Raw genomic sequence first — 23,727 nt, 5'->3', positions numbered from 1 at the left:
AAGGCAAAGCGATCTTCGGCAGAATCGGCCAAACCACGCTAGCAGCTTAGCGCATCATCACCTGGAAGTCGCGCGTTCTCGCGTTCGTTCATCAATTTCATCTCCATTATCTCTTCACTCACCACAACAATGGACTCATCCGACCAATCCACCGCCCTTCCTCGCACCGCACCCAATCTCTCCGCCACCTCATCGACCTCTCAAACCGCCGCCGACTACATCAACACCCAACTCTCCCTCGAGGCCGACGCGCGAGAAGCCCTTCCCTACCAATTCGACACCTGCACATACCCTCTAGGACCGCTCCGACAGTCAATCTACGCCTGCTTGACCTGCTCTCCTCCGCCAGCATCGAAATACCAACAACACACCCCAGCCGGAGTCTGCTACAGCTGCAGCATCAGCTGCCATGGCGAACATAACCTCGTCGAACTCTTCGCCAAGCGCGACTTCGTCTGCGACTGCGGTACCACGCGACTCGCGAACAGTAGTACGCCATGCAGCTTGCGACATAATGCTGAGACAGGGAGAAAGGGCGATGTGAAGGGTGACAAGGCGCGGGAAGGCAACAGCTACAACCAGAACTTCGAGGGCAAGTTTTGTGGGTGCGGAGAGGAGTATGATCCGGAGCTGGAGAAGGGGACGATGTTCCAGTGTTTGGGACTGGGAACTGTTGAGGATGGAGGGTGTGGGGAGGATTGGTGGCATCCGGACTGTTTGATGGGGTTGCCAAGGGTGAAGCATGAACCGAAGCCGAAGGTGGAATCGAACGGCGCTCTGGAGACTGTTAAGGAGGAAGGTGAGAGTGGTGAGGCGCAGACGCATACGAATGGTGAAGAGAATTCAGAGCATGCGCATGATGATGCGCCTCTACCGCCCGGCTTCCCGGAGGAGGACGACTTCGAGCATCTCATATGCTACAAATGCGTCAATGCGTTCCCCTGGATCAAGGCGTACGCGAAAAGCCCTGGCTTTCTCATAGCTGGGCAGCCGACGCAGACCAACAGTCATCAGGAAGATGTGAAGCCTACCACACCACAGGTCGAGCCTACAGCAAGCCTTAAGAGGAAAGCTGAAGTCGATCCTGAGGACGAGCAAGAGGTGAAGCGTACGAAGTCCGACCCCTCGATCGTCGAAGCACCTGCTGCGATATCACAACCACCTGCGGGAGACTCTTCACCCAAGCACGCCACCCTCCCTCCCGCACCTTCAATGACCTACCCAACTCTCTTCCTCAAAGACTCCTTCCGCGACACCTTCTGTCGCTGCCCCACGTGCTTCCCGCTCCTCTCAAAACATCGCCAGCTTCTCGAAGAAGAGGACTCCTACTCCCCACCCGTCTCCGAATCCGACCACGCCGAAGGCGGCGACAACCAAAGCGTCACCGGCCGCAGCGTCAACTCCGGATCCTTGCTCGAACGCGGCGAAGCTGCCTTAAGCGGCATGGACAGAGTGAGGGCTATTGAGGGCGTGATGGCGTATAATCATGTCCGGGATAAGGTGAAGCAGTTCCTGCAGCCTTTTGCGGAGAGCGGGACGCCGGTAGGAGCGGAGGATATTAAGGCGTATTTTGCGCAGTTGAGGGGTGATGAGGCGGGGGCGAGGACGGAGGTGGAGGCAGGGGGTGGGGTGGAGGGGGATGGGAGGAGGGAGCAGGGTGGGTATTGAGGTGTTTGGCTTGGTCCACGAAAAAGGACAGGATGCTTGAGCTACGGCATTGCTCAGCGCGGGAGAAGGACATCAGCCCATCAGTGGCCAGTCCATGCATGTATGCTCAGTATGCATCTTCCCAACCTCCTTCTGTTTGTCCATCGCTTTCCCTTCGAAGAAAGATGACAATGCTGCAAATCCATTGGCTCATCCGAGCGGGCGCTAGTGGATGCTCAGCTTGGCATTACCTTAGATACGCCCACAGCATCTTATTCTCAGTCTCTTTCTCGGAGAAGGGGCGGATTGCGAAAAGCCGTCTCCAGTTCGTTTGACGAGTCGAACAACTCATGCCTCCGCTTCTTCTCAAGGCTGCAACTCAGGCATATGGCCACCTCGTTGGCTTCGCTGGCCGTGACGGAGTCGTGTCGTGCGAGAAGGTCGTTCCTTTGGAGTAGAACTTGGCGCTTACGGCCGCATGTTGCTTGCCCTACAATCACGGGACAGCAATCCTACTAGTCAGCAGGATTAGGACATTCGACTTACGATATCTCGACTTGACGAGTTTGACGGTCTTCATCGGTCGAACGCTGATTGACGGAGCTGGAGACGGAGCAGGCTGGCAGAGGACTTAGGTATAAAGTCCGAATCTCCTTCATGTCCCCGTCTGCGCGTATAGCGCTCTCCTTCGGGTCCGAGTGAATGCGAAGGTACATGTGCTTTGCGGCTGGATCTTCTCTTATATTTTTCAGTCCTCCGCCTTTCCTTTGAACTGCATGATTCTGTTGACTTTAAGTACGATCAAGGCAGATCTCAATTGCAACCGTAGCCGCAATGGAGCAACCGTTCATCGACGATGTGGCTGCCGGACATATCGAAGGCGCCATTGTGGAAGGCAGAAGCAAAGCTGGAAAAAAGCTACAGCAAGACGTTCGGTTCCCGAACGCTTCCAGATGGCACACAGCAGCCGCAGTCATCGTCAGATCTCCTCTTCCTGGCCTCCTGCACCAAACTTCTCACTGCCGTTGCTGTCCTGCAATGCGTCGACAAAGGTCTGCTCTCACTGGACGCAGACCTACGACCAACCTACTTCAAGGACCAGAAAGTCCTCACCAGCTTCGAAGAAGGCGGCTCGCCAACCTACGAGGACATCAAGAAGCCTCTCACGCTCCGCCACCTCCTCACCCACTCCAGCGGTCTGGCCTACCACTTCCTCAACCCGACCATCAACCGCTGGATCGAAGCCAACCCCATTCCGAGCGATTCATCTGGCCTCACAGTACCGACCCGCTACCACCACCCCCTCGCCTTTCAACCCGGCGAAGGTTGGGTCTATGGCGTCGGACTTGACTGGGCTGGCCACATCTTGGAACAAACCACCAACACCAAGCTCGACGCCTACATCCGCACGCACATCCTCAAACCCCTCGGTATCCCCGAGACAGACCTCTCTTTCTCCCCCGTCGCCGAAGGCCTGGGCGATCGCATGGTCGATCTCAACCCCAAGGACCCGGACGGCGAAGGGCTGAGCGTCAGTAACGGAATGCGGTTCAAAATTCCTGGAGATCCGTCCTGCTATGGTGGTCAAGGTGGTTATGCTACTGGTTCCGCATATGCGGCAGTCTTGCATAGTTTGCTGCTCAACGATGGCAAGATCCTCACTCCAGGAAGCGTGACGGAGATGCTGACGCCGCAGCTCGAGCCCGGCGCAAAGGCAGCTTTAGCAGCGACGATGCAGACGCCATTCGCTGGCATCGTCGGCGTCGATGGCTCAAGCGGGAGCTGGGACTATGGACTCAGCGGCCTACTTACCACGGAAGCCTCGGATGTGAACGGGCTGGGTAAGGGTGCGATGACCTGGGGAGGTGGGATGAATAGTTGCTGGGTCCTGGACCCGGAGAGGGGTGTCTGTGGATTCGTGGCACCGCAAATGGGTTTGCCGGCGGATGTTGGGAAGGCGAGGGAGTTGAAGTGGGTGTTTCGGTCGGAGTTGAGGGGAGTATTGGAGGGCAGGGAGGCTTGAGCGTACCAGGATGAGGGGTTGTGTGTCAATGTGGTATAATAACTCGTCAGTATTGGGGGCAACGTGAGAAGTTGAAAATGTGGACGTTTACTGGAGTTTGAATCAACCTCGTGGCAGGTTGTATTAACTTTATACGAGATATCGTGTTGAAGCTACATGCAGCAACCATTTAGCAGTAAAATGCACCACGCAAGCTGACAGGAGCTCAACCGCCCCATCCCTCTTCTCCGACCAAAGACCTTGTACACGAATGCAGGATACAAATGCCTGAACTCCATGTCCCAGACTCGCTTCCGTTCGAGTGATGTACCTTACTACCACATGGCTCGTCCAATGCCTGCCAGAAATGCTCGCTCGCTAAAATCACACAAAGCAAATGCTGCGCCCGCCTCAATCTTTCCACTGCGTGCTCATCCGGCCGTCACATCTCGCACCTCCCAGCTGGAATGAAATTAATCATCTCCGCACCTCCCGATGCCCATATGCAGACGCCGGTCTCGATTCGTGCGGCGAAGGTGGCGGCACAGTCGTCTCGTCCTGCTTGACGATCTTGAGCGAGAGGTGGTTGCGCGCTTTGGTGTCGGAGGCTTTGAAGGCTTTGGTGATGTCGTCGGTGGAGAAGGAGTCGTTGCGGGGGAGCTGGGTTTGCGAGGTGGGGAGAGGCATGGTGGAGGTCATGGTTCTGATTTGTGGTTTGATAGGGGTGATGGTGTCGTTGATGTGGTTGTTGACAGTATCTGATTCTTGAAGTTGTAGAAATGTGGTCCAGGTAGACAGGTATCCGAGTATCTCGCAATCGTAGATTGTTTGTTTGCTGATGTGGTGTTGCTTCAAGTTGAGGTGAAGTAGATTATAGCAGTTGATCTTGGGCAGCGCTTGAAGAAAGAAGTAAACAAGCAAGAAAACAAAAGCAAGGCGAACGAACAAGATTAAGTACCACCGACCTACCAACGCACCGGCAACCCTTACATCAGCCCGGATTCCCGTATCACAATCCACCCCCGACATCCCCATAATCCGTGGATGAGGATGAGTCGTTTGTCTCGACCGGCATCCCTGCCGCAGCCCGGAAGAGGAAGCAGTCCAGCAGGCCCGCCCTCCGCGCCGGGACTCGCCAGCCTTAAACTGACACGAAAGGAGCGAATGGGATGCGGAGCCCGCGACTCGTCTCGTTCCAGAAGGAAGTTCTGACACCCGGCGGCGCGGGATGCTAAGTTGGCGCGCAGCCCTAGAAGCTCCGGCGAGATTTGACAGCGCTTCACCGCTAGAATAGACTTGGGAGATCTTTGGATTCTGGAATGGCTGAGACCGTCACAATTCCCGGGGGATCAACGATTCGTGCATTCAGCGGTGCTGTGCGTCCTGTGGCTCGCCGGGCGGGCGTGAAACAAATAGCGACGACTCAGCACACGACTCGTCGTCGTCCTGTTCGCGCCCAAAGCCCGTTTGTTGCCAGATGGCAAAGGATGCAACGCGTCACGATCTCTTCACTGGATAAAAGCAATCTGGCGAGTCTGGATTGCAAACAGCGATCGGGTAAAAACAAAACATGGAAGGCCTGTCATCCCACATCTCCCACCCCCGTCCGTCCCAATCTCGTCTCCAGATGAGATGGTCGCCGGGATGTTCTCCGCGCTGCCGAACGTTGGGCGTGGGCCGGGGATGCTGATGTTCCACGCGAGGCGCCGTCGATGTCTCTGCCAGGGGCTTGGGTTTAGGTGCGATTCATGATAGTGGAGATGAGGATTTATTGCCGTTCGGCATGTCGACGATCGCGATCGAAGCAATTCGGCTCCTTTCATGTTGACCGAGGTGCAAAAGTGAGACACTGCTGAGAATCTAGAGAGGGGAGGAAATGGTGATGAGAGTGCAGAAGCAAACGAAAGAAGACCAATGGTGCTGTACACAGCCGGTGACCAACCGTGGTTGGGCGCTTCGTCACATATTGTACAATAATATAGATACATGTAGCAGTGAAGAACAGGCAGTCCCTGTCGGCGAGGCAGCCACTCGACCGGTTTGCAGCCACGGGTCCGTTTGATAGCTCTGTGTTGAAATGCAGCGCTCGACATTAGACAGTCCTCCCCCTTAGCGCCAGCACCTTCTCCCTCCACGCCTTGACCTCCTCTTCGCTCATCGCCCGTTGGCTGTCAGGCTTTCTTTCATCGCCCATTGTATCGCTCAGCCCGTATGTTCCCAAATCGTTCACCCTGTTCAGCCCAAGACTGGCGTTGTGCGCGGGCGGTGCGGTGCCAGCAGCGATCGCTTCATCCACAAGCCGATGATGCTCTCGATCGTTCGCGGCCGATTGCTCCAAGAGCCAATTCATAGTCTTCCAATTCTCATACCGTAGAGTACCGAGTGGGATGTTCGTGGGTGACTTCCTGTGCGGTGCACCTATTGGCGCTGCAGATAATGCCGCCTCTGCTGTTGGTTGTGGTTGCTCAATGCTTTCAGTGCCACTGTGACCAAGGTCCGCAGGTCCAGTTTTCGGCTGTTCGGTGGTGAGCTCGTCGTAGAGAGTTCTCTGTACCTTGTCCGGCACAGGGTTTCCACTCTCAGGGCGCAGCATGGTCATGGGAAGCTTCTGCGAGCTGAAGTCCTGATGGACTGGACAATCTTTGGTACGCTCGTCGAATACGTGCAAGTCGTTTTGTAGCGCACTGAGCTGACTGAGCATCGTCTCAAGGTCGAGCGCTCTCAGACTGTCGAAGTCAGGAAGACCCTCGTCCTTGCTCTCCAGCATCGAATCGATCCGATGCTGCTCCTCCGGGGACATGGTCTGCCTATGAGCCTCGAACTCTTGCCGGGCGAAGGCGAAGCATTTTGTGTCACGAGCAGAGATGATGAAGCAGGCCCAGTCCACTAAGTCAGGTTTCTGATCTGCGTTGTTTCTTGCTTGCACCACGAGTCTCCAAGTCGCCATGAGCATTTCGCCGTCTCCTAGCTTGCCTGCAGCAACCATGATAGACCGCCGTGTCACGTGGGTTGGTTCCAGGCCCATGCCCTTGGCATCAGCGAGCGCTCTTCCGACCAGTTCTTTTGAGTACGGACCAAGTTCGTTTATAATCCTATTGAAAGCTGCAATGCCAGGTCTGACCCCAAGTCGTGCAGCGATGGTAAGGATGTGTCTGATTATTCTCACGATGGGAGCTAGACACTGCCGCCTCTGTGATTCTGGCGCAGCTCTGAGTCCCTTGACGAGACCTAGACTTGAGACTGACATGATGAGTTCGCTGAGCATGTTCGTGGTAAAGACATTTCCAGCGCCTCTGTACATGTGAAGCAATGAGAGTTGAGCTCTGACGATCATTGGATGAATTAAAGCTGAAGGAAGCTTTCCCAAACCCTGGTGGGCCCGCAACGCGCTTTGACACTTCTTCATCAGACTACCGGGAAGGTAAATGCCAGCTCGGCAGGCAATTGCCACGACGGTGTATGCTTCGATCAAAGGTCGCTCTTCAACGAAAAGGGTGAAGAACCGAGACGGGACTTGGTCTGGGTATAACCTGAGTGCAGTGTCCAGTGCCAGATAGGCGTTGCGGGTGTCGCCATGCAAGAGACGCGCCGTCAGAATGCCCTGCAGTAACGAAATTGGTATGCCGGGTAGTCGTACTGCTTCTTCGCGGTTCGGCACGATCGCATTGGGCGAGAGATGGTATGCTACGAAATTCCCTGGAAAACGGGTGAGTGCTTCCTGGTACAGTTCCTCGAGGTCGGTAAGGGGGGTTCCAGACACGGCCAACAATTCTATGGCAGCACCGTACACGTCGTGATCGATGAAGGAATCGTCTTGGGCTTGCAGCCACTCCCAGAAGTTGCCTCCAGAATCTCGGTGGCCGATCTCCTTGAAAAGTCCCAGTAGATGTACATGTGCAAGCTTGTTGGGTTCGACAATGCCCTGTTTGAGGTCTTCAACCAGTCTTTCGCCAAAGGTGGCTAGAGTGTCTGTCTCTTCCCTATGTCTCTTGGGATCGGCCAAGTATGGGTTGAGACGACGACAGTGTTGGTGCAAGCATTGAACAATGAGACGGAAGTCGTGTCGGTTGAAGATGCTCTTGTCTTCCAGCTCATCATATAGGCGCACCACGTCTTTGATGCTGGAATCTGCTACTGCGTGCCGCAAGTCCTCGCGCTGTCGAAGAAGAGCTTTGGTGGGTTCGTCTGCCTCTTGTGTGGCGCGGAAAGGAAAGTCTCGTGCCTTTTGCCGTCTGGGTCTACGCGCTTTACTCGCGAAAGCAGCACGGCTCTCAGATAGCCATCGCGGATGAGGTGAGGATGCAGACCACAACGCTTGACGGCCTCTTTCAGGGCAGGAGCGTCTTACCGAGTACTCTCTGAAGGGCTGCAGAGGCCTGCCCGTGCGTCCATTGCAGTCTCCAGCTATCGGTCGAGAAGCATGTGATCCCACGGTCTGTGAGGATCCATCTTGGAGGACTTGTGATGGCTGGGTTGAGTACAACCGTCCTGATGCTCTTTTGAAACTTTGCAACCAGCGTCGGTGTATTTGGATCTCAAGCTGCGCACGCTGGAGTCCAGTCATCAACATCGAGGCCCAGATAGAGTTGGCGATTGTACCAAGGTTAGGTTGATCTTGTCTCGAAGACAATCACATGCGGTTGCGGAGGACTCGGGAAAGCCAAGCCATCCCGACCTCACTTCAATTGACAGGTGTACCGCAACCAGCACAGGCACTATACAACCCCTCTACACTGGACTCTGGATACTTGTGAACGACCTGCCCAACATGGCGCTCAACATGTCCCTCTTCTCGGTCAACGCGATCCTAATCCTCTCCAACGACGACTCCTCGCGCATCCTCACGAAATACTACTCCCCACCCCACATCCCGCACAATGCTCAGGGAAACAACTACCCCGGCGCGAACCCATACCCCAATCTGAAAGACCAGAAGGCGTTCGAGAAGGGCTTGCTGGAGAAGACAGCGAAGCAGACGACGGATGTGATCCTGTACGACAACAAAGTGGTGGTGTTCAAGATGGAGAGCGATGTGATGCTGTATGTGGTGGGCGGGGCGGATGAGAACGAGATAATGCTGTACAATGTCATTCTGGCGTTGAGGGATAGTTTGAATATCCTGCTCAAGTATGTCTCTACCATTGAGAATAGTTCAGGCGCGTGTGGAATGCTGACACATCCGCAGAAACTCCGTTGACAAGCGAACACTGATCGAGAACTACGATCTGGCATCGCTCTGCATAGATGAGATCGTCGACGACGGCATCATCCTCGAGACAGATCCAGTAGTGATTGCGAGCAGAGTCAGCAGGCCGCCGGTGCAGGACATGCCTAACATGCAGGGGATTGATCTTAGTGAAGAGGGATTGCTCAAGATCTACCAGTTTGGCAAGCAGAAGTTGGGCGAACGGTTACGGCAGGGGCTTTAGGAGTGAAGTGGTTCAATCATGGGGAATGCATAGCGAAGGCGTTGGCGGTGATGACGGGAGGGATATGCTGTGCCTTAGATCGCACGCAGAGACCCCGAAAGCCCTCAGTACGACTCCATGACTATCTTCCAACCCGTCCTGTTCCAGCGCTGCCTCAGTGCGGCCGGCATGATTTGCTTGCCCAAGGATGTTGCGGAATGCATGCAATCTCCGCGGCATTCTCCAGCAGTGCAACGAAGAGTGCAGCGAACGTCAAAGCGCATGGTTCACCATCAATGAAGCTGAGCCACCACCGCCGGCCCAACCTCGGAGTTCGAGCAAAGAAACCCTACCAGATATATTCTACTCCAAAGGTATGTCCCTCGTTCAGCAGCCAAAGCACCAACCCAACACTCCACTTCCACTTTAGTATCCTCAAGCAACCCGTGACATGTATCGTACCGTGGTGGTGGACCCACCTTAAAGATTCCAAAAGAAAGAGTTCCAAACAAGTAGAAAACGCAAACCGTTGAATGCGGAGTTTTCTCACCTCTTCGGAGGATTCTTTTAGATCTTCTTTTGGTCCAAAATCATGTTGACTGAGAACGAGTGCTGCTGGTTTCTTTTGCGCAGTGAGGCAGTCGGGACGTACCCGACGAGTTTGGTGGGAGGATGGACCCACGGTCTGATTTTTGGACGTGGAGTGGCAGAAGGTAGATATGATCGTGCGCATTACCGTTTCCGTGTAAGGGCATGAGTCAATTCAGCCATCGTCATCCTCGTCGTCCTCATACTCTACATCCTCCGCCTCCACAAACGCATCCACGTCGATCAGCGGAGCGGCTCTGACGCCAGTCTTATCCGCCCAGGCCCTCACTTTCCCCTTGCTGACCACCACGTTCCCGCTCGCCGTCTTCCGCTTCTCCATCACGTCCATCTGCACCAGCGCCGCCACCACGTCCTCTGGTAGGATCCACGTCGCATCACTGATCTCTTTGATCCCCACCGACCTCTTGCCCTGCGTTCCAAGGATCCACCTTGCCACCTCTCCGGACCAGAAGGCTAGATATCCTTTCAATCCCAATGCTGACAGCGGCCGCTCCGGCCCTCCGAATCTCTCTTCCCGCTTCCCGAGTTCGTACGACGCAGCGATGAGTATCTGCCCGAGCCCGCGGCGTTGCCAGGGCGGGAAGACGAGGATGCAAGCGACGTTGTTATTGTCCCAGCTCATCTTCTCTTTTGAGAAGAAGCCGACGACTTGGCCGTGGGACTTGGGATCGGTGGGTTCGGGACGCAGGACGAGGGTGTAGTAGAGGAAGGTGCTGGCGTCGAAGAAGACGGATTTGGTTTCGAGGAAGAGTTTGGAGAAGAGGGAGAGGTTTTGCGCGTAGAGCTGTGCCTGCAATTAGCGAGGGTTGATGTGATATGGTTAGCACAGCCTGCCTTATGGTCTTCCCCATCGACCTGGTAGATGGCATAGCCGTCCTTCTCATACACGCAGTCGCCTGGCGGTTCTTCGTCTTTCATCGGGCACACTTTCTATCATGATCAGCCCCGTGTCTGTCCACTTCATGGCTTCCACTTACACAATGCCCGCAAAACTTCATGATCTCACTGGTGTACTTGAAGCACCATTGGCACACATACAGCCAGTCTGTCTTCCTCCCGCCGATCATGTCTTCCGGATAGAACGAAGGGTACCATGGCTTCATGTGCAGGTTACCGAGCACTGCGTTGGCGATGTTCGGCGGCATGGGGTTGGAAGAGGGCGCCGTGTTCGCGGAGCGATGGGGAGAAGTCAGGACAGGCGCTGCCGGGGTGGTGACGGCCATGATGGTTGCCTTGGACTGCTTGCGCCTGCCGGCGCATGGCTAGGTGTTTGCCATACTCCTCTTTCGATAGGAGATGAGATGAAGTCGCGCGTGAAGTTCGCGTAGTGGGGTCCGCGTCGGTCACTTTAGACACGCCTCCCGTCCTTTAACATCACCCCTTGAGTACTACTGATATATACTCCACGCACCTCTGAACGTCGAGGCAGTTGAAACGAGCGAGAAAAGATTGTTTTAGCTACGATCGGGACACAGGTCTTCAACTACGCAGGGCAATCTACAAGGAGTTTCCATCTGGATAACCCGACTACGTTGCCCCTGAAGCGGCCATATCAACGAAGTGCAAGCGAGAATCCAACTATGCAGACCGGCTGGACCAAGACCTCGATTCTCCGACTGCTATAGATATGTGGTTAAACGGGCTGCCTGCCGCGAAGAGACACCACGGTCATGATAACGACGGACACCGGCGTCACGCTTCTTTACCAAGTCCGAAGGCACCCACGCTCAAGTCCATTCCCAGGGATGTCAGCCACACACCGAGGCCACCCAGCCCGCCGAAGACACTGACCGGCTTGGAAGGTTATTGGTACGGACACATCAACTTGAAGGAGCACTCGATTGTTGTCGACACTAAGACGCCGTACTCGATCAGAACGTTCTGGAAACGCATCTGTGCACAGTATAGAGTATGGACTAAATACGGTTAAGACTTCCTGGCCGAGACGGTAGATCCAGGATGGCACAAGAGAGCCGTGGAAATGCTTGGGGCCAATTTGTTTGGCCACGAAGATGAGGACTGGGAACGAGAAGTAATTGCCACTATTAGGGAGTTGAAGTCCCGTGGTATTGATGAAGAAGGTCGAGGTGAGCTTGTTCGTGAAGTGTGGGAACGGTTCAGCGTTCTGACTACTAAGGAAGCAGTGACCTGGCAGAGGTCGCATATGGCTGTACAGCCAGCGCTGTCTGCTCACGATGACGATAGCTCCGCAGGATTCAGCCACAAATTGAGGACTCCCAAGCCGACCCTCACCGTTGGCTTTACTGAAGACGCGGTGTATGGTGGAAGCGCTGCATACCGTGAAATTCCACTTGAAGAATGGAAACGATCAGCGCTGCCCATAATTCCTGTCAAGCCTACATGGGTTTTTGACGTTCAGCTGCCGTACCTTCTCGTCGAATGCCGGTCCGAAACCAACACATCACTCCTCTCCGCTCAGAACCAGGCCGCGGTTGCCGGCGCCAGCGCACTCAACATCATGCAAGGCATACCCCATCTAGCCGAACAGCATGGATGGGAACCATTCGTCTTCAGCTTGACCAGCGACGGACCCATCGTGGAGTTGTGGATCCACTTCCTGACGGGTCGGTCTGGCGAGAGGTATTGCATGGCGAAGTTGTCGTATGCGCGGCTCACGGACGAGAAAGGGACTCGCAAGATCGCGGAGGATATTGCGGCCGTGATGAAATGGGCGCATACTGAATTGTTGCCTCGTGTGGTCGAGGCTGTGAAGGAGTCGAGTCCGTGAATTTAGAAGTGTCGAGGCTGTGATACTATCGAAGTACATGAATCCATTCCCTGTACGGGCTTTTGAAGGCTCGAATCTTTCCAGAAAGTGGTACTCGACTGACCTGCTCCAAAGTCTCACGGTGCAAGACGGGCGGTGCTTAGTCCCCTAGACTTAGCGAGCCGATGTTGAACGGTCTGCTGCTTGTGTCCCTTGCAAGAGCTTCCAAACGAGCGGTCTCTGCCATAGATCTCCGAAGCTGCCTTTCGATCTTCGTGTCGCCTGGGAGATGTTGCTGCGGGCGGAGGTCAGTATCTACATATATATGTATATGTGCCGCAAGTTCTTGCCGACGTCCACCCATCGGCTTATCGACTGCTTGGCCGAGTGACAAACGCCTCAACGGCCAGTCGAGTCCGCAGGGCAGTGTGGTGAGTTCCCCAAATGCCCTTACATGCACGCACCGTCTTTCACAATCCTTCATAGGTGAAGACGGGCAATGCCAGGGGGCAGAGACTCGCTGTCCGATGCATTGCTTTGAATGGATGCAGTGCCCACCTTGCTCACTGGCTGTGGGGAAGGTAGAATGGCCGCTGTCAGGCTTATCGCAGCAAGCTCCATTCGCAGAGCCATGACAGCTGATCGTACCTCTTCCGTAGGAGCGAAGGGCGAGCTCGATTGGATGTATGTCGATACTCGTTGCATAGTATGAGTACCAAGCCCCAACGCTCCGCAGTCCAACGATTTGTCTTCGAGCTTTCCAACCTTCTCAAGTAGATTTGTCATGTTGTTCCTCAACCTGTCGACTGTCTTCAGCACCTCGTCCGCCAACGACTTTGCCTTCGGCCGATGCATGACGGCTCTATGCGGTTGGCTTTCGCATTGGCAACTGCATACTTCGCCGCGAAGATGGATAATGCTTGTGTTCAGCGTGACAACGGAACATCTGAGCTCTCGCTTACATTCTTCTGCAAGTTGTTGATGTGCTTCCCTCGCCACTGATGGACGATCCCCTGCCAGTTGCGCAGAAACCTCGTCACATCGGAGGCATAGTATGTTCAAGCGGCCAGTTGCTTCCGCAATCTGTCTCCGCCACTTATGAAGTTTCTTGTCGAAAAGACAACGGTCCTTTGAAATAGCGGCATCGCCAGAGCGACATGTATCAGCCCATGGGGTCCAGAACAAGAGGTTGTCCGAGCAGTTCGCGAGCCTATTCCTTAGGTCTGGCTCCGTCTGCTTGTGGTAGAGGTCCACCATCCAGCCTTGTATAAGGTCCTGCAAAGGGTGCCGGCGGTAACAGCACTGCCACAGCAGACACAGCTCCATGACCAGCATGCCACTATCGGTCCGAGACACCTGTGGCAGCGTCCACAGAAGATCGAAAACCTCCTCGTCTGTCTCTGGAGTCCTATTCGGTATGAGGTTACCGACAGGTCTGTCTTCCGAGTCCGAACATTCGGAATCCGTGGTCGATATTGTGCTGATGCGGTGAGCCTCCCGAAGGCGCTGTAGAAGTTCGAGCTTCGGTATGTTATTGCGCAGCACTGTGGTATTCTGCCTGTGTTCAGTAGGAGGTAGACCCGCTGTGTAGAAGGCAAAGCGGACTCACAAATGGTATTTCTTTCGAAAATTTGCTACCGCAGCCATATCTTCCTGGCTAATATCGGGGGTGAAGGCAAGCTTGAAGGCCAATGCCAAGGTCAGCCTCGCCTTTGGCTCAATCGCTTGAGGCATGCGGTTGATGTAGTAGCTTAGATGGAAGCAGCCCACGACTTTCGTGCGTCTTCCAGTGATGTCTTTGTCCATGCACTGAGGTGCTTGCAGTTTGTGCGAGTCTTTGAATCGGACGAGACGTGTGAGCTCATGGTGAGCCAGGTCTGGAGTACAGCATGTAAGCACGACATCAGACTTGATGATACGCAGGACCTCCATGGCCACGTCGAGGCAGTCTTGGTCTGACGGTGCACGAGCCGAGTCAACCTCTTTCTTCGGCTTGAACGAGAATGCGTCCAGAATTACTGTGTCTGAGATACTTCGCTTGCCGTTCGTGACGAAGCGAACCATCTCGTCCACAGCTTGAAGCGTCGCGCAGTCATTAACCAAGTCCTCGAAAGCAGCAGCGTACTTGTGCTTGTCACGAGGTCGCTCCAGCAAGACAACCATGTCACTAACACCGTGTGCAAGATCGCAGGCTTTCTCGATCTCGTCTTCTGATCTCCTGTGTAGTTTGCCGAAGGCTCTGATCGTTTGGTCGACCCGGGTGCTCACAAGTGGGCGCTGCGCTGCTGGACGTTTGGCGAGTTCGCGGAGCTCCGTGGGCGTTGGAATGCCCAAGCATGTTGTCTTTCTCCGGTCACAGTCGTCCATAGCGGTAGACGCAAAGGTGTGCAATAGTGAGTAAGAAGCGCACAAGACCCAGTTCCAGGTCGGAAGGGATACTCAGACAGCAAGAAGAATGAAGTCGTGGCGGTCTCAGTCGCAGCGCCACCAAGCAGAGTGACAGGTGACAAGTGAAGCACATAATCGCCTCAGGAATCAAGGCACTCTGCGATTGACTGGTGCAGCAAGGCGATGCGACTCGTGGTAGGCGATGAAAGCACGACGGGAGGCTGAAGATGTGAAGTCTGCGAGGAGCTCACAGGAACCGCGAAGAAAGCGAAAGGCACGGTCAGTAACAAAAGATCACACATACCCTATCAAACCCATAAAACAATCCTCACTAACATATGTTACATCTCCTTATCCCACCCACCCCTCGACAACACCTCTCCCTTCCTCTCCTCCGCGTCTGGCACAGCCACCAGCAAGCTAACCCAGCCGTCCAGCAGCCAGTGACTGACTGGTGAAGGAATCTGCAGCAGACATTATGAACACCTCCCCCCGTGCTCCCTCAACCTCCCTCACTCGCTCGCGCACTCGCAGCATCGCCCACCCACCCGTAACATATTAACAGAAAGAAGGTTGACATCAGGCATTTTCCATTGTCCGGAACCCGGCTGCAGTCAGTAGACAGCGTGAGCACCGTCCCGAAGGCTGCCAAGTCGCCATCTGTCAACAAAGTAAAGAAAAAGAGTAGAAGAAAGGACATCTGCTCTTCCGACGCCGTGGGTAACCGTGTAGTAAGTAGAAGCCGCTCTGTACGTAAACATCGTCAACTCAAAAGGAAAAGGGCGAGACGCAGCGTGGTTGTCTCAACGATGCTGCGGCGGCGCTCGGGTATCTCTTTTGAAGTGGAACTAGAGGGCCTGGCCTGGCACGGGCTTCCGGGCGGGGACGGCAGTGGGAGTGGTCGGGCGCTCGATGCCGTTCATGCTCTGGGAGCGAGGGCGTGGGCCGGGCGAGCTGGGCGCTGGGGAGTTCCTGCCGAGGGTGTGGGAGCGCTCGCGGCCGGTTGGGGTCAGCGGGCGTGGGACCATGGCGTTGTTGATTTGAGGCGACGATGGGCGGCGCATGTTTGGTGGCGGTGGGCCCATGGGGCGGCCTGGGGCGCCGTTCGGTGGTGGACCTTGGGGACGTGGCTTGACGGGGAGCTTGGACAGGCAAGTACGCGGGCAGACACCTTGTTGAGAGCGGTCGAGACGCATGCAGAGAGCCTGTAGATATGTTAGCAGTGAATCGAGCTTGGAATAGGTGCGGATACGTACCCAGCCATCGTCGTACTCGTGCACCATGCGGACAAGCTGGCCAGAGCGGAGGTCGATCTCATCTTCCATAGATGGCTTGAAGTCGAGCTGGACACGGTGGACGTTGTTGGGGCCACGAGCAGGCTGAGCGCCGTTCGGGCCGTTGGTCGAGGTGATGGCCACTGCGGCGGCGGTACCAAACTTGGCGGACTTCGGCGTCGGTGGTTCGGTGCCTTCCCAAGAGTTCTGTTGGCTGTGTCCAGGAGTCTTCTTGCCAGCTGCGACAGCACCGTCACCGTCGGCGAACGGATCGCTAGTCTTCTCGTTCAGAGCAGCGGAGTCGTCGAATGGGTTAGAGCGAGGCTTCTCAGACATGGCAGGGACGCCAAGGGTGTTGCTGTTGTTGGTGGTAGTGGTCTTCTCGCCACCGAGGATGTTGGGCAAGAATTGGGTGACCGGGCGAAGGCTGAGACGTGGAGCAGTGGCTGCGGTGCGGGTGGATTGGAAGCTCTTCTCAGACTGCATGCTTTCGCGCTGAGGACCACGAGCGGCGGCGGCGGAAGAGCCGCTGAAGAAGCTATCCTTGGTCGCACGCTTCTCGTTGAGCTGCTCAGCACCGGCATGGCTGGCCTGCTGCTTACGTCGGCGCCAGCAGAAGAAGAGGAGGCCACCAGCCAAAGCGATGAGGAGGAGGATGCCGATAGCCAGTCCAGCTTTGGCGCCCGTGGTCATGCCTTCGCTCTTCTGGCCGATAGCAGAGTCGGCACCGTGAGTGGCGGAGATTGGAGTACCGCCGACAGCGTCATGCTCACGAGTGTGGGAGAGTGGGTGGCCACCAACGGCAGCCGCGACCGCGGAGCTGGAAGCGGCAGAGCCTGAGGCAATGGCGGTCGTGCGAGTGCGCTGGGTGGGAACGGTGACAGGCGTGTGCGCAGACTCGCTCGCTGGCTTCTCACGGGTGCGCTGAGTTGGCACAGTGACAGGAGTGTGCACACTGGTGCTGCTGGCGACTGGAGTATGAGGAGCCTGAGCCATAGACTTTGCGGAGAGGTAAGAGGCCTGCTGAGCCGCAAGCTCGGACTGAGCGACATTGTTGGCGCCCTGCGATGCAGCTGCAGCTGCGGCCGGAGTGGAAAAGCCCTTGAGCTCTTCACCAGCGCCGAGTGTCTTGGTGACATAGACCTGTGAGTAGATGGTCTCTGCGACGGCCTGCTTGCCAGCCGCACCCTTGAGAGCGCCCTCGGGGAGGTTGTGGATGAAGCGCATCTTGTTGTCGGGCTTGTTCATCTTGATGCTGTCGCCGTGGCTGTCGCGCTGGTGGAGGTGTTCGTGGGCGTAGTTGTGCACCATCTTGGCGGTGGTTGCCGTTGTCGAGTGCGAAGTGGTCGCAGTGTCCAAGAGGTGATTGTTGTTTGTGTTGGGGCCGTCGAGACCGTGGAATGCGCAAAGGGGGCTTGGGTAATGAATGGCTTGCTGTTCGCGTCAAGGAGTGGATTGACAGCAAGGTGCTGTCGAAGAGAAGGCAAACGGACCAGCGCAAAGTGAGTGTGAGGGAATGGTGACTCTGGCGCGCCTACGACGACGGGAGAAGGTGCAGAAACGAAGAAGGGAAGCGCGAGGTCGCGAGCGAGCAACAGGAGGGAGATTGTGGTCCACGCTCATTAGGCCCGAACGGGATAGCGTCGACGCTAAATGCAGGAACCAAACTCAACTTCAGCGAATCACGGGGTTTGAAGACCAGCAAGGATGCCATATTGCTGAAACGACAGCAACGCTATTTCTTTCTCTTTCTCACGATGCGACTTCACCACAATTGTCCTCTCCGTGAGTTCGACACGATTGCTGGTCTCTCATTTCCAGCTACGTTCACGTGGGATAGTAACATTGGGAAAAACACGAACAAGAACGTGTAGCGACGCGAAGTAGAGGTTTGATTACGCGTGGGACCGTCTTCCAACGTCGCGGACTCGATCGGCAGCCGGGGCGAAGACAAATTGCGTGGTGGTTCTTGCAAGCCTCTGACGTTGGTTCAATCTGCTGGACCTTCATCAAATTGTTTGCTATGTTCAGCTCTATGGCCTCTTCCTCCCCGACGGAGCGCAAGGGAAAGCGACAACATCTATGACTGGAGAATGTAGACTCCACTAGATATCGAAAATGTGTCTCGACTCGGAAGTCCACCTTGCACCCCCTTGAGGACTCTCGACATTGGCCTCTCACACTGTTAAAGCTACAGCAGCAGGCGTGATGCCGCCTGGTTCGAGAGGACGACGAGACATATGGCTGCTCGTAGGCTGCTGAAGCTGCTGCCATTAAGGGGATCTCGTGTTCATTCCTCCGCTCTATTGGTAGGCCTTTGCCTGGAAAAGCAGTTTCTAGGCTCAGATTGAAGACTTCATTGAATGGAGCTTGCACAGCATAGAGAGGCAGTCAGCACGCTTCCAAAAGTACGAGTGGAAGAAGGTCAACGATGAGAGCCACGCACGATCCCCACACAGAGCAGGCGGTTCATGTGGTAGACCATGGCCAGGGCCCGGAGGCGGAGGGTTGCAGTGCATCCACAGTGGCAGCTGCCATGCGGCCATAATGGAGGCCCAGAGCGCATCCCTTGGTCGCTTCTGTTGAAGAGGTCTAAGGTAAGTCTCCGCGGAGACCTTGTTGGGGCGGGAGGAGTGGTCAAGCTTCGTCTCCCTCTACGACCATGGCGAAGTCGAAAGCAAAGATAGGCGTTCGGGGCATCAGGAGGACGAGGATGGTGAGGGAGGCTCGAAGGTGGTGAGGAATGTCGACACCAGGAGCGTGGTCAAGGGATGCGGATAGTGGCATGCAGTCCAATACAAATTCTACCATACGTCAAGCGTCTTGAACAGTTTCCTGATTCTCGATATACTGCTGCGAATGTTGTAGAGTGCTATGTTGTATCGTTCACAATGTCTCCCTTCGGCTGGCCTTCAGATCGGCCCATCGGACCCACCTCCGACCTCACCTCTTCCCGCCGTCACAGCAATCAATTCTCGAACACCACATTCGCTCCAGATCTCGGAATTCTTGATCGCTATTGGATCTTCGAGCACTTGAGTTCTTTGAACGACAACACCGAGCCTGTGCTCAACGAGAATGCCTTGACGCAGATCACCCTTGACGTCGCCCGCCAGCTAAGCGGCCTCGTCGGCAGGCCCGTCGACGAAGCATATGACGAGGCGCAACCTGTACTTCTGGAGAGCCTCTTTCTTGCGAAGCACGGCTCACTCCAGAACTCAACGGTGAACATGTCCACACCTCTCCTAGGCCAGTTTCTGGTCGCGATCAACGGCTTCATCGACGTCCGGAACGAGAATGGTCTGGCCGAATACCTCGTCCTTGAGCCGCCGTTCGGTGATCACTACATGCGTATGATCGAAGAGCTGAAGAGCGCATACCCAAGAGGCAGCGAAAATGCATTGGAAGAGAAGTGCAGCCAGAACCTCAAAGCCGCAAGAGAAGGAGCAGAGGACCAACCATGGACACCCTTCATCAAGTTCATGGTGCAGTATTTGGGATATCTGAGGGACGTGGATGCGGACCCGAATAAGTACTTGCAGACGTACGAGCTGCTGAGCGAGCTGCAAGTCCGTGCTAACAGCGCGCTTGCGCATGGAGTACTGGGATATCTGATACTGAGGATTGTGGTGGCGAACGCAAAGCTGGTGTGTCGGCTGGCGATCGGACTGGACAAGCAACCGGAACTCATACGGAATCTCAAGAGCGCGGGTGGGCAGCAAGGCGGTGGTGAGGATGATGATTCACAAGAGACGCTGCCAGAGCGAGCGGCCAATATCCTGAGAAGATCTTTCGTGACGTGCCTTAATGATAGAAGCCAGGTCAAGGATGGCAAGCCGGGAGGCAGGAAGAAGGGCATTTACATCATCGCCAATCTGTGCTTGAAGATTCTCTTTCAGTGCCGGAAGACGAGGAACGCCACGCAAATCTTCGAGAACATCTACAACCTCTCGCCTCCGCTCAACGCATACCCAAAGCGCGAACGGGTCACCTACCTATACTACCTCGGACGCTTCCTCTTCCAGAACAGCCACTTCTACCGCGCTCAGCAGGCGCTCCAGCATGCTTACGACGAATCACCATCACGGCAGGAATGCGTGAGGCAGCGACGGCACATCCTTGTCTACCTCATCGCCTCGAACACTATTCTTGGTCGCTTTCCGTCAGAAGCCTTGCTCTCCCGACCCGAGGCCCAGGGTTTGGCAGACCGCTTCCTTCCCATCTGCTTCGCAATCCGCAAAGGCGATCTTGCCTCCTTCCGCCAGCACCTCGACTTCGACAGTCCACACGCAGACTGGTTCTTGCACTTCCGCATCCTGCTTCAGCTCCGCAACCGCTGCGAAGTCCTCGTTTGGCGATCACTAGTCCGCAAAACCTGGATCCTCAACGGCACCCGCCCGACCGACGCAAGCAGCAAAGTGGCGCCCACAGTCAATATTCACGACCTCGTCGCCGCGTTTACCTTCCTCGAGAACCGCTCTACTTCTCAACCGGACAACTACACCGACCCAGACTTCGCAGGCATCACCTACGACAACCCCGACGACCCTTCCGTCGACGGCTCATCCCACTACGACACCACCTCCATGGAATCCATCCTCTCCTCGCTCATCGACCAAGGCTTGCTCGGCGGTTACTTCTCGCATCGACTGATGAAATTTGCCATCACGGGCGCGGCGAAGAAGGGCAGTGCGTTGGCGGCGGGGTTCCCGCAGCCTTGGGGTGTCTTGCAGGCGAGGGCGGAGAGGGAGGATGGGGAGGTGCCGGGGTGGAAGAAGGAGGTTAAGATGGGGACGGGAGGGGCGATGAGGCCGGGGCCGGGGATGGTGTTGAATTTGAGTGGGGCAAGGCCTGTTGGGGTGGCTGGGTGAGGATGTCGAAGATGCGCGTGAGCGGTTCAGTATGCTCTGGGCCCAAGACATTGATGACCACGAGGCCTTGGGGTGAAGATGTTGAAGATGTGAGTGGGCGGTTGAGTATGCTCTGGGCTCCGAGGCATTAATGATCAAGAGGCGGTTACAGCCAGTGCCTTCAAAATGCTACCCAGAACCATGCCCGAAATCGACGCATGGCCCTTTTCATGTGACAATGACGCCATCCTTGATGTGGCTTAGCCTGCTGCAGGAGCTGCCTGGACTCTACAACGCACTCGAGGTTCTGAATTTGCACCATCGCTTCTGCGACTCTTCACACGAACAAGTCTCCGGTGGCGCGATCATCATGGAGTCCAATGCGCCGGACGTCCGGTATGGTCTTCTTCAAGTCCTCTAGATATACTTCGCTGACAGAAGTACAGTAGCATAAGCCGCGCACACCAGGCCGACAGCGCATCCGCACCCGCAGACTCAGTCGTCCTCGCGCCGTTGCCAACCACGTCCGATGCCGACCCCTCAGCAGCACATCCGCCACTCGCACCTGAGCATGACCAAACGACCGCCGAACGCTCCGCAGGACAACGACTCTCCGATACTGTCGAGCTCCTCGAGATGATACTGTTTGGACTGCCAATGAAAGACCTGCTCTTCTCTCAGAAGGTGTGCAAGCAGTGGAACGAAGTCATTGAATCGTCGACCAAGCTACAGCAAGCGCTTTTCTTCAAAGCACCCCCAGGTGACCAAATCGGCGACCAGCTCGAGGACTCCGAGGGTCCGTTTTCCGTCAATCCGCTCGTTTGTACCATGCTTCGATCCTGGGGTCGCACCTCCTATCCGCTCACTCGGTCTACTCCACGCAGCTTCCTTCTACCTCACGAGTGGAGGGAGGTGGATAGTTCCTGGAGAAAGATGGACGTGACCTCGCCACCAACCTGCGTTACGATCAAGATGGGTATCCGCGCGGCATGCGGCCACGGCTACGACATCCGCGAGCAAGTCACGAAGGACCTTCTCACTGGTTGGCATGCAAGCTTTGTTTATGATCATAATTACTCTCCTTACGGATCCATCTCGAAATCGATGACAATCGACACATCCCGCATGGGCGATGTGTACGAAGTCATGCAAGAGGAACTGGATGTCGTGGCAGCAATGCCACCAAATCCAGATCTCCTTCTCACCCACTACCACCTCGAAGTAGAGCTGACCGGCGTGCGGGATTTTTGAGGGGCACCCATAGACTTGAGGTGTTTGCTGAGCAAGGGCGAAGACACTAAGTGTATCTCCATGCCGCCGGCGATGGACTGATATTGACGAGCGGGATGAGCTGTGGGTCACGGCGGGTCGATCATGCGGATATGGACACGGCAGAGCCTACGACCAGCAAGCTTCTGCACATCACCTCAAGCATTGCAGGGCTTTGCGGTGCATCATCGAGCGAGGTCCGGCATGAGGAAGCTACGCGCAGCAGACACAAGGCTTCAAGAATTACATCGGAGTGTTCGTTCATCGCTTCACCGCTCATACACAGGGCTGGCTCTGGTCATGACTTGATCTATCGGTCCACTTCCACCTGTCCTGCTTCGTAAGTTCACGGGCATCTCTAATTCGCCGGCCAACGGCTACTGTGAGATTCAGATCCTCCGTTTCGAAACATCTCTATCATGTGATTTCAGGCTAGTGCTACCACGTGGCACTCCCAACGTCATCGCAAAAGCACCTGCTCACCTTGCGGCACACTCCGCTCTGCAACCTCACATTACGAACCTCAAGACGCTTCCTTCAAAGACAATTTCACAGCCCTGTACAACGACAAGCTCTCCAGCGGTGGCCTACCATGGCTTCGAAAGAGCCGGACATCAGGTATGATACCTCAATTGCCACCAGCACTTGCACTACTGACCCAATCGCAGGTCCAGGCGCGAATCTGCGGCAGGCCCAGCGATGCCAGGCACGACTTCACCACCCCTCGCAGTGGGCCAGGTGAAGCACTCAGCAGACTCCAACTCCGCCCTTCACCAAAACGACAATGCAAGCGCCGGTGATGCCGCACTATGACTCTTCGACACCGTCGAGCTCCTGGAGACGGTGCTCTTCGCTCTCCCGACAAAAGACCTTCTTTTTGCGCAGAAGGTGTGCAAGCACTGGAAGGGAGTCATTGAGGGCTCGGTGAAACTGCAGCGGGCGTTGTTCTTCAGAAGCATTTCCGACAAGCCTGCGAAGTTTGGGGACGTCCGGAGGCTCAATCCTCTGCTCCACTCCTTACCATTACAGCGAGGGACATCTGTGAGCCACCCGGACCAAACCTTCTCAGGAATCTCAACGACCGGCGCTATCCTCGATCCCGCCTGGCTACACGAGGATGCGAGCTGGCGATTCATGTCGCCATCGCAGCCCTGGACAGCTGGTTCATTCGTTATGTGTCCTACACTGGACGAAGCCAGTCTCATGGAAGAAGCAGCGCGCAGTGACGGAGAAGTCATAGCTAAAGCTTGGGTGGCACGCTTTCAACACAACAAGGGCTGGAATCAGTGCTTTGATCTTCATGCACCGCAAGACGAGTTTACAATGGGTGATATTCTGGAGTCTCTAGACGAGATGCTACAACTCATACCAACCAGCTTTTGCCTCGGTGTGACGGTGTTTTCTGGCATGGATGGTACTCCGTTCTTGCAAGACAACGAAGAACTGGTCCGGCTGATTCATCATACTCGGAACTGCAAGAAAGCCAAGGGCGGCCTATGCACTGGTCCACTGGCCCGTTACATGTATTCTTTTTGGAATGACAAGGAGGAGT

At 55.6% G+C, this 23,727-nt stretch overlaps 10 protein-coding genes across 10 annotated transcripts; 5 read left to right on the top strand and 5 right to left on the bottom strand.

Moving 5' to 3' along the window:
* Positions 1–129: 129 nt before the first annotated feature.
* LTR77_005980 (uncharacterized protein) lies at positions 130–1,668 on the top strand (the record flags this gene model as incomplete). The annotated part of the gene is made up of 1 exon (XM_064803222.1): positions 130–1,668. The coding sequence occupies one exon, from the start codon at positions 130–132 to the stop codon at positions 1,666–1,668; it is 1,539 nt and encodes a 512-aa protein (XP_064658137.1).
* Positions 1,669–2,503: 835 nt separating this feature from the next.
* LTR77_005979 (uncharacterized protein) lies at positions 2,504–3,670 on the top strand (the record flags this gene model as incomplete). Its single annotated transcript, XM_064803221.1, has 1 exon — positions 2,504–3,670. The coding sequence occupies one exon, from the start codon at positions 2,504–2,506 to the stop codon at positions 3,668–3,670; it is 1,167 nt and encodes a 388-aa protein (XP_064658136.1).
* Positions 3,671–4,126: 456 nt separating this feature from the next.
* Positions 4,127–4,684, bottom strand: LTR77_005978 (uncharacterized protein; the record flags this gene model as incomplete). The annotated part of the gene is made up of 2 exons (XM_064803220.1): positions 4,127–4,545; positions 4,627–4,684. The coding sequence occupies 2 exons, from the start codon at positions 4,682–4,684 to the stop codon at positions 4,127–4,129; spliced, it is 477 nt and encodes a 158-aa protein (XP_064658135.1).
* Positions 4,685–5,741: 1,057 nt separating this feature from the next.
* LTR77_005977 (uncharacterized protein) lies at positions 5,742–8,041 on the bottom strand (the record flags this gene model as incomplete). Its single annotated transcript, XM_064803219.1, has 2 exons — positions 5,742–7,887; positions 7,998–8,041. 2 exons carry the CDS (start codon positions 8,039–8,041, stop codon positions 5,742–5,744), a joined length of 2,190 nt encoding a protein of 729 aa, XP_064658134.1.
* A 376-nt stretch (positions 8,042–8,417) lies between these two features.
* On the top strand, positions 8,418–9,078 carry RET3 (Golgi-to-ER vesicle coat component; the record flags this gene model as incomplete). Its single annotated transcript, XM_064803218.1, has 2 exons — positions 8,418–8,776; positions 8,835–9,078. The coding sequence occupies 2 exons, from the start codon at positions 8,418–8,420 to the stop codon at positions 9,076–9,078; spliced, it is 603 nt and encodes a 200-aa protein (XP_064658133.1).
* Positions 9,079–9,820: 742 nt separating this feature from the next.
* On the bottom strand, positions 9,821–10,889 carry SAS2 (SAS complex subunit; the record flags this gene model as incomplete). Its single annotated transcript, XM_064803217.1, has 2 exons — positions 9,821–10,456; positions 10,644–10,889. 2 exons carry the CDS (start codon positions 10,887–10,889, stop codon positions 9,821–9,823), a joined length of 882 nt encoding a protein of 293 aa, XP_064658132.1.
* Positions 10,890–11,647: 758 nt separating this feature from the next.
* Positions 11,648–12,415, top strand: LTR77_005974 (uncharacterized protein; the record flags this gene model as incomplete). Its single annotated transcript, XM_064803216.1, has 2 exons — positions 11,648–11,753; positions 11,811–12,415. The coding sequence occupies 2 exons, from the start codon at positions 11,648–11,650 to the stop codon at positions 12,413–12,415; spliced, it is 711 nt and encodes a 236-aa protein (XP_064658131.1).
* Positions 12,416–12,874: 459 nt separating this feature from the next.
* On the bottom strand, positions 12,875–14,761 carry LTR77_005973 (uncharacterized protein; the record flags this gene model as incomplete). The annotated part of the gene is made up of 2 exons (XM_064803215.1): positions 12,875–13,952; positions 14,004–14,761. 2 exons carry the CDS (start codon positions 14,759–14,761, stop codon positions 12,875–12,877), a joined length of 1,836 nt encoding a protein of 611 aa, XP_064658130.1.
* An 869-nt stretch (positions 14,762–15,630) lies between these two features.
* LTR77_005972 (uncharacterized protein) lies at positions 15,631–17,367 on the bottom strand (the record flags this gene model as incomplete). Its single annotated transcript, XM_064803214.1, has 2 exons — positions 15,631–15,987; positions 16,039–17,367. 2 exons carry the CDS (start codon positions 17,365–17,367, stop codon positions 15,631–15,633), a joined length of 1,686 nt encoding a protein of 561 aa, XP_064658129.1.
* A 1,580-nt stretch (positions 17,368–18,947) lies between these two features.
* LTR77_005971 (uncharacterized protein) lies at positions 18,948–22,157 on the top strand (the record flags this gene model as incomplete). Its single annotated transcript, XM_064803213.1, has 3 exons — positions 18,948–20,923; positions 21,171–21,302; positions 21,353–22,157. 3 exons carry the CDS (start codon positions 18,948–18,950, stop codon positions 22,155–22,157), a joined length of 2,913 nt encoding a protein of 970 aa, XP_064658128.1.
* Between the last annotated feature and the right edge of the window lie 1,570 nt (positions 22,158–23,727).

This window comes from Saxophila tyrrhenica (assembly GCF_035928015.1).
Source record: "Saxophila tyrrhenica strain CCFEE 5935 chromosome Unknown scaffold_9, whole genome shotgun sequence".
NCBI lineage: Eukaryota > Fungi > Ascomycota > Dothideomycetes > Mycosphaerellales > Extremaceae > Saxophila > Saxophila tyrrhenica.
The sequence above is the reverse complement of the archived record's forward strand: the minus strand, read 5'-3'. Positions and strand labels throughout refer to the sequence as shown.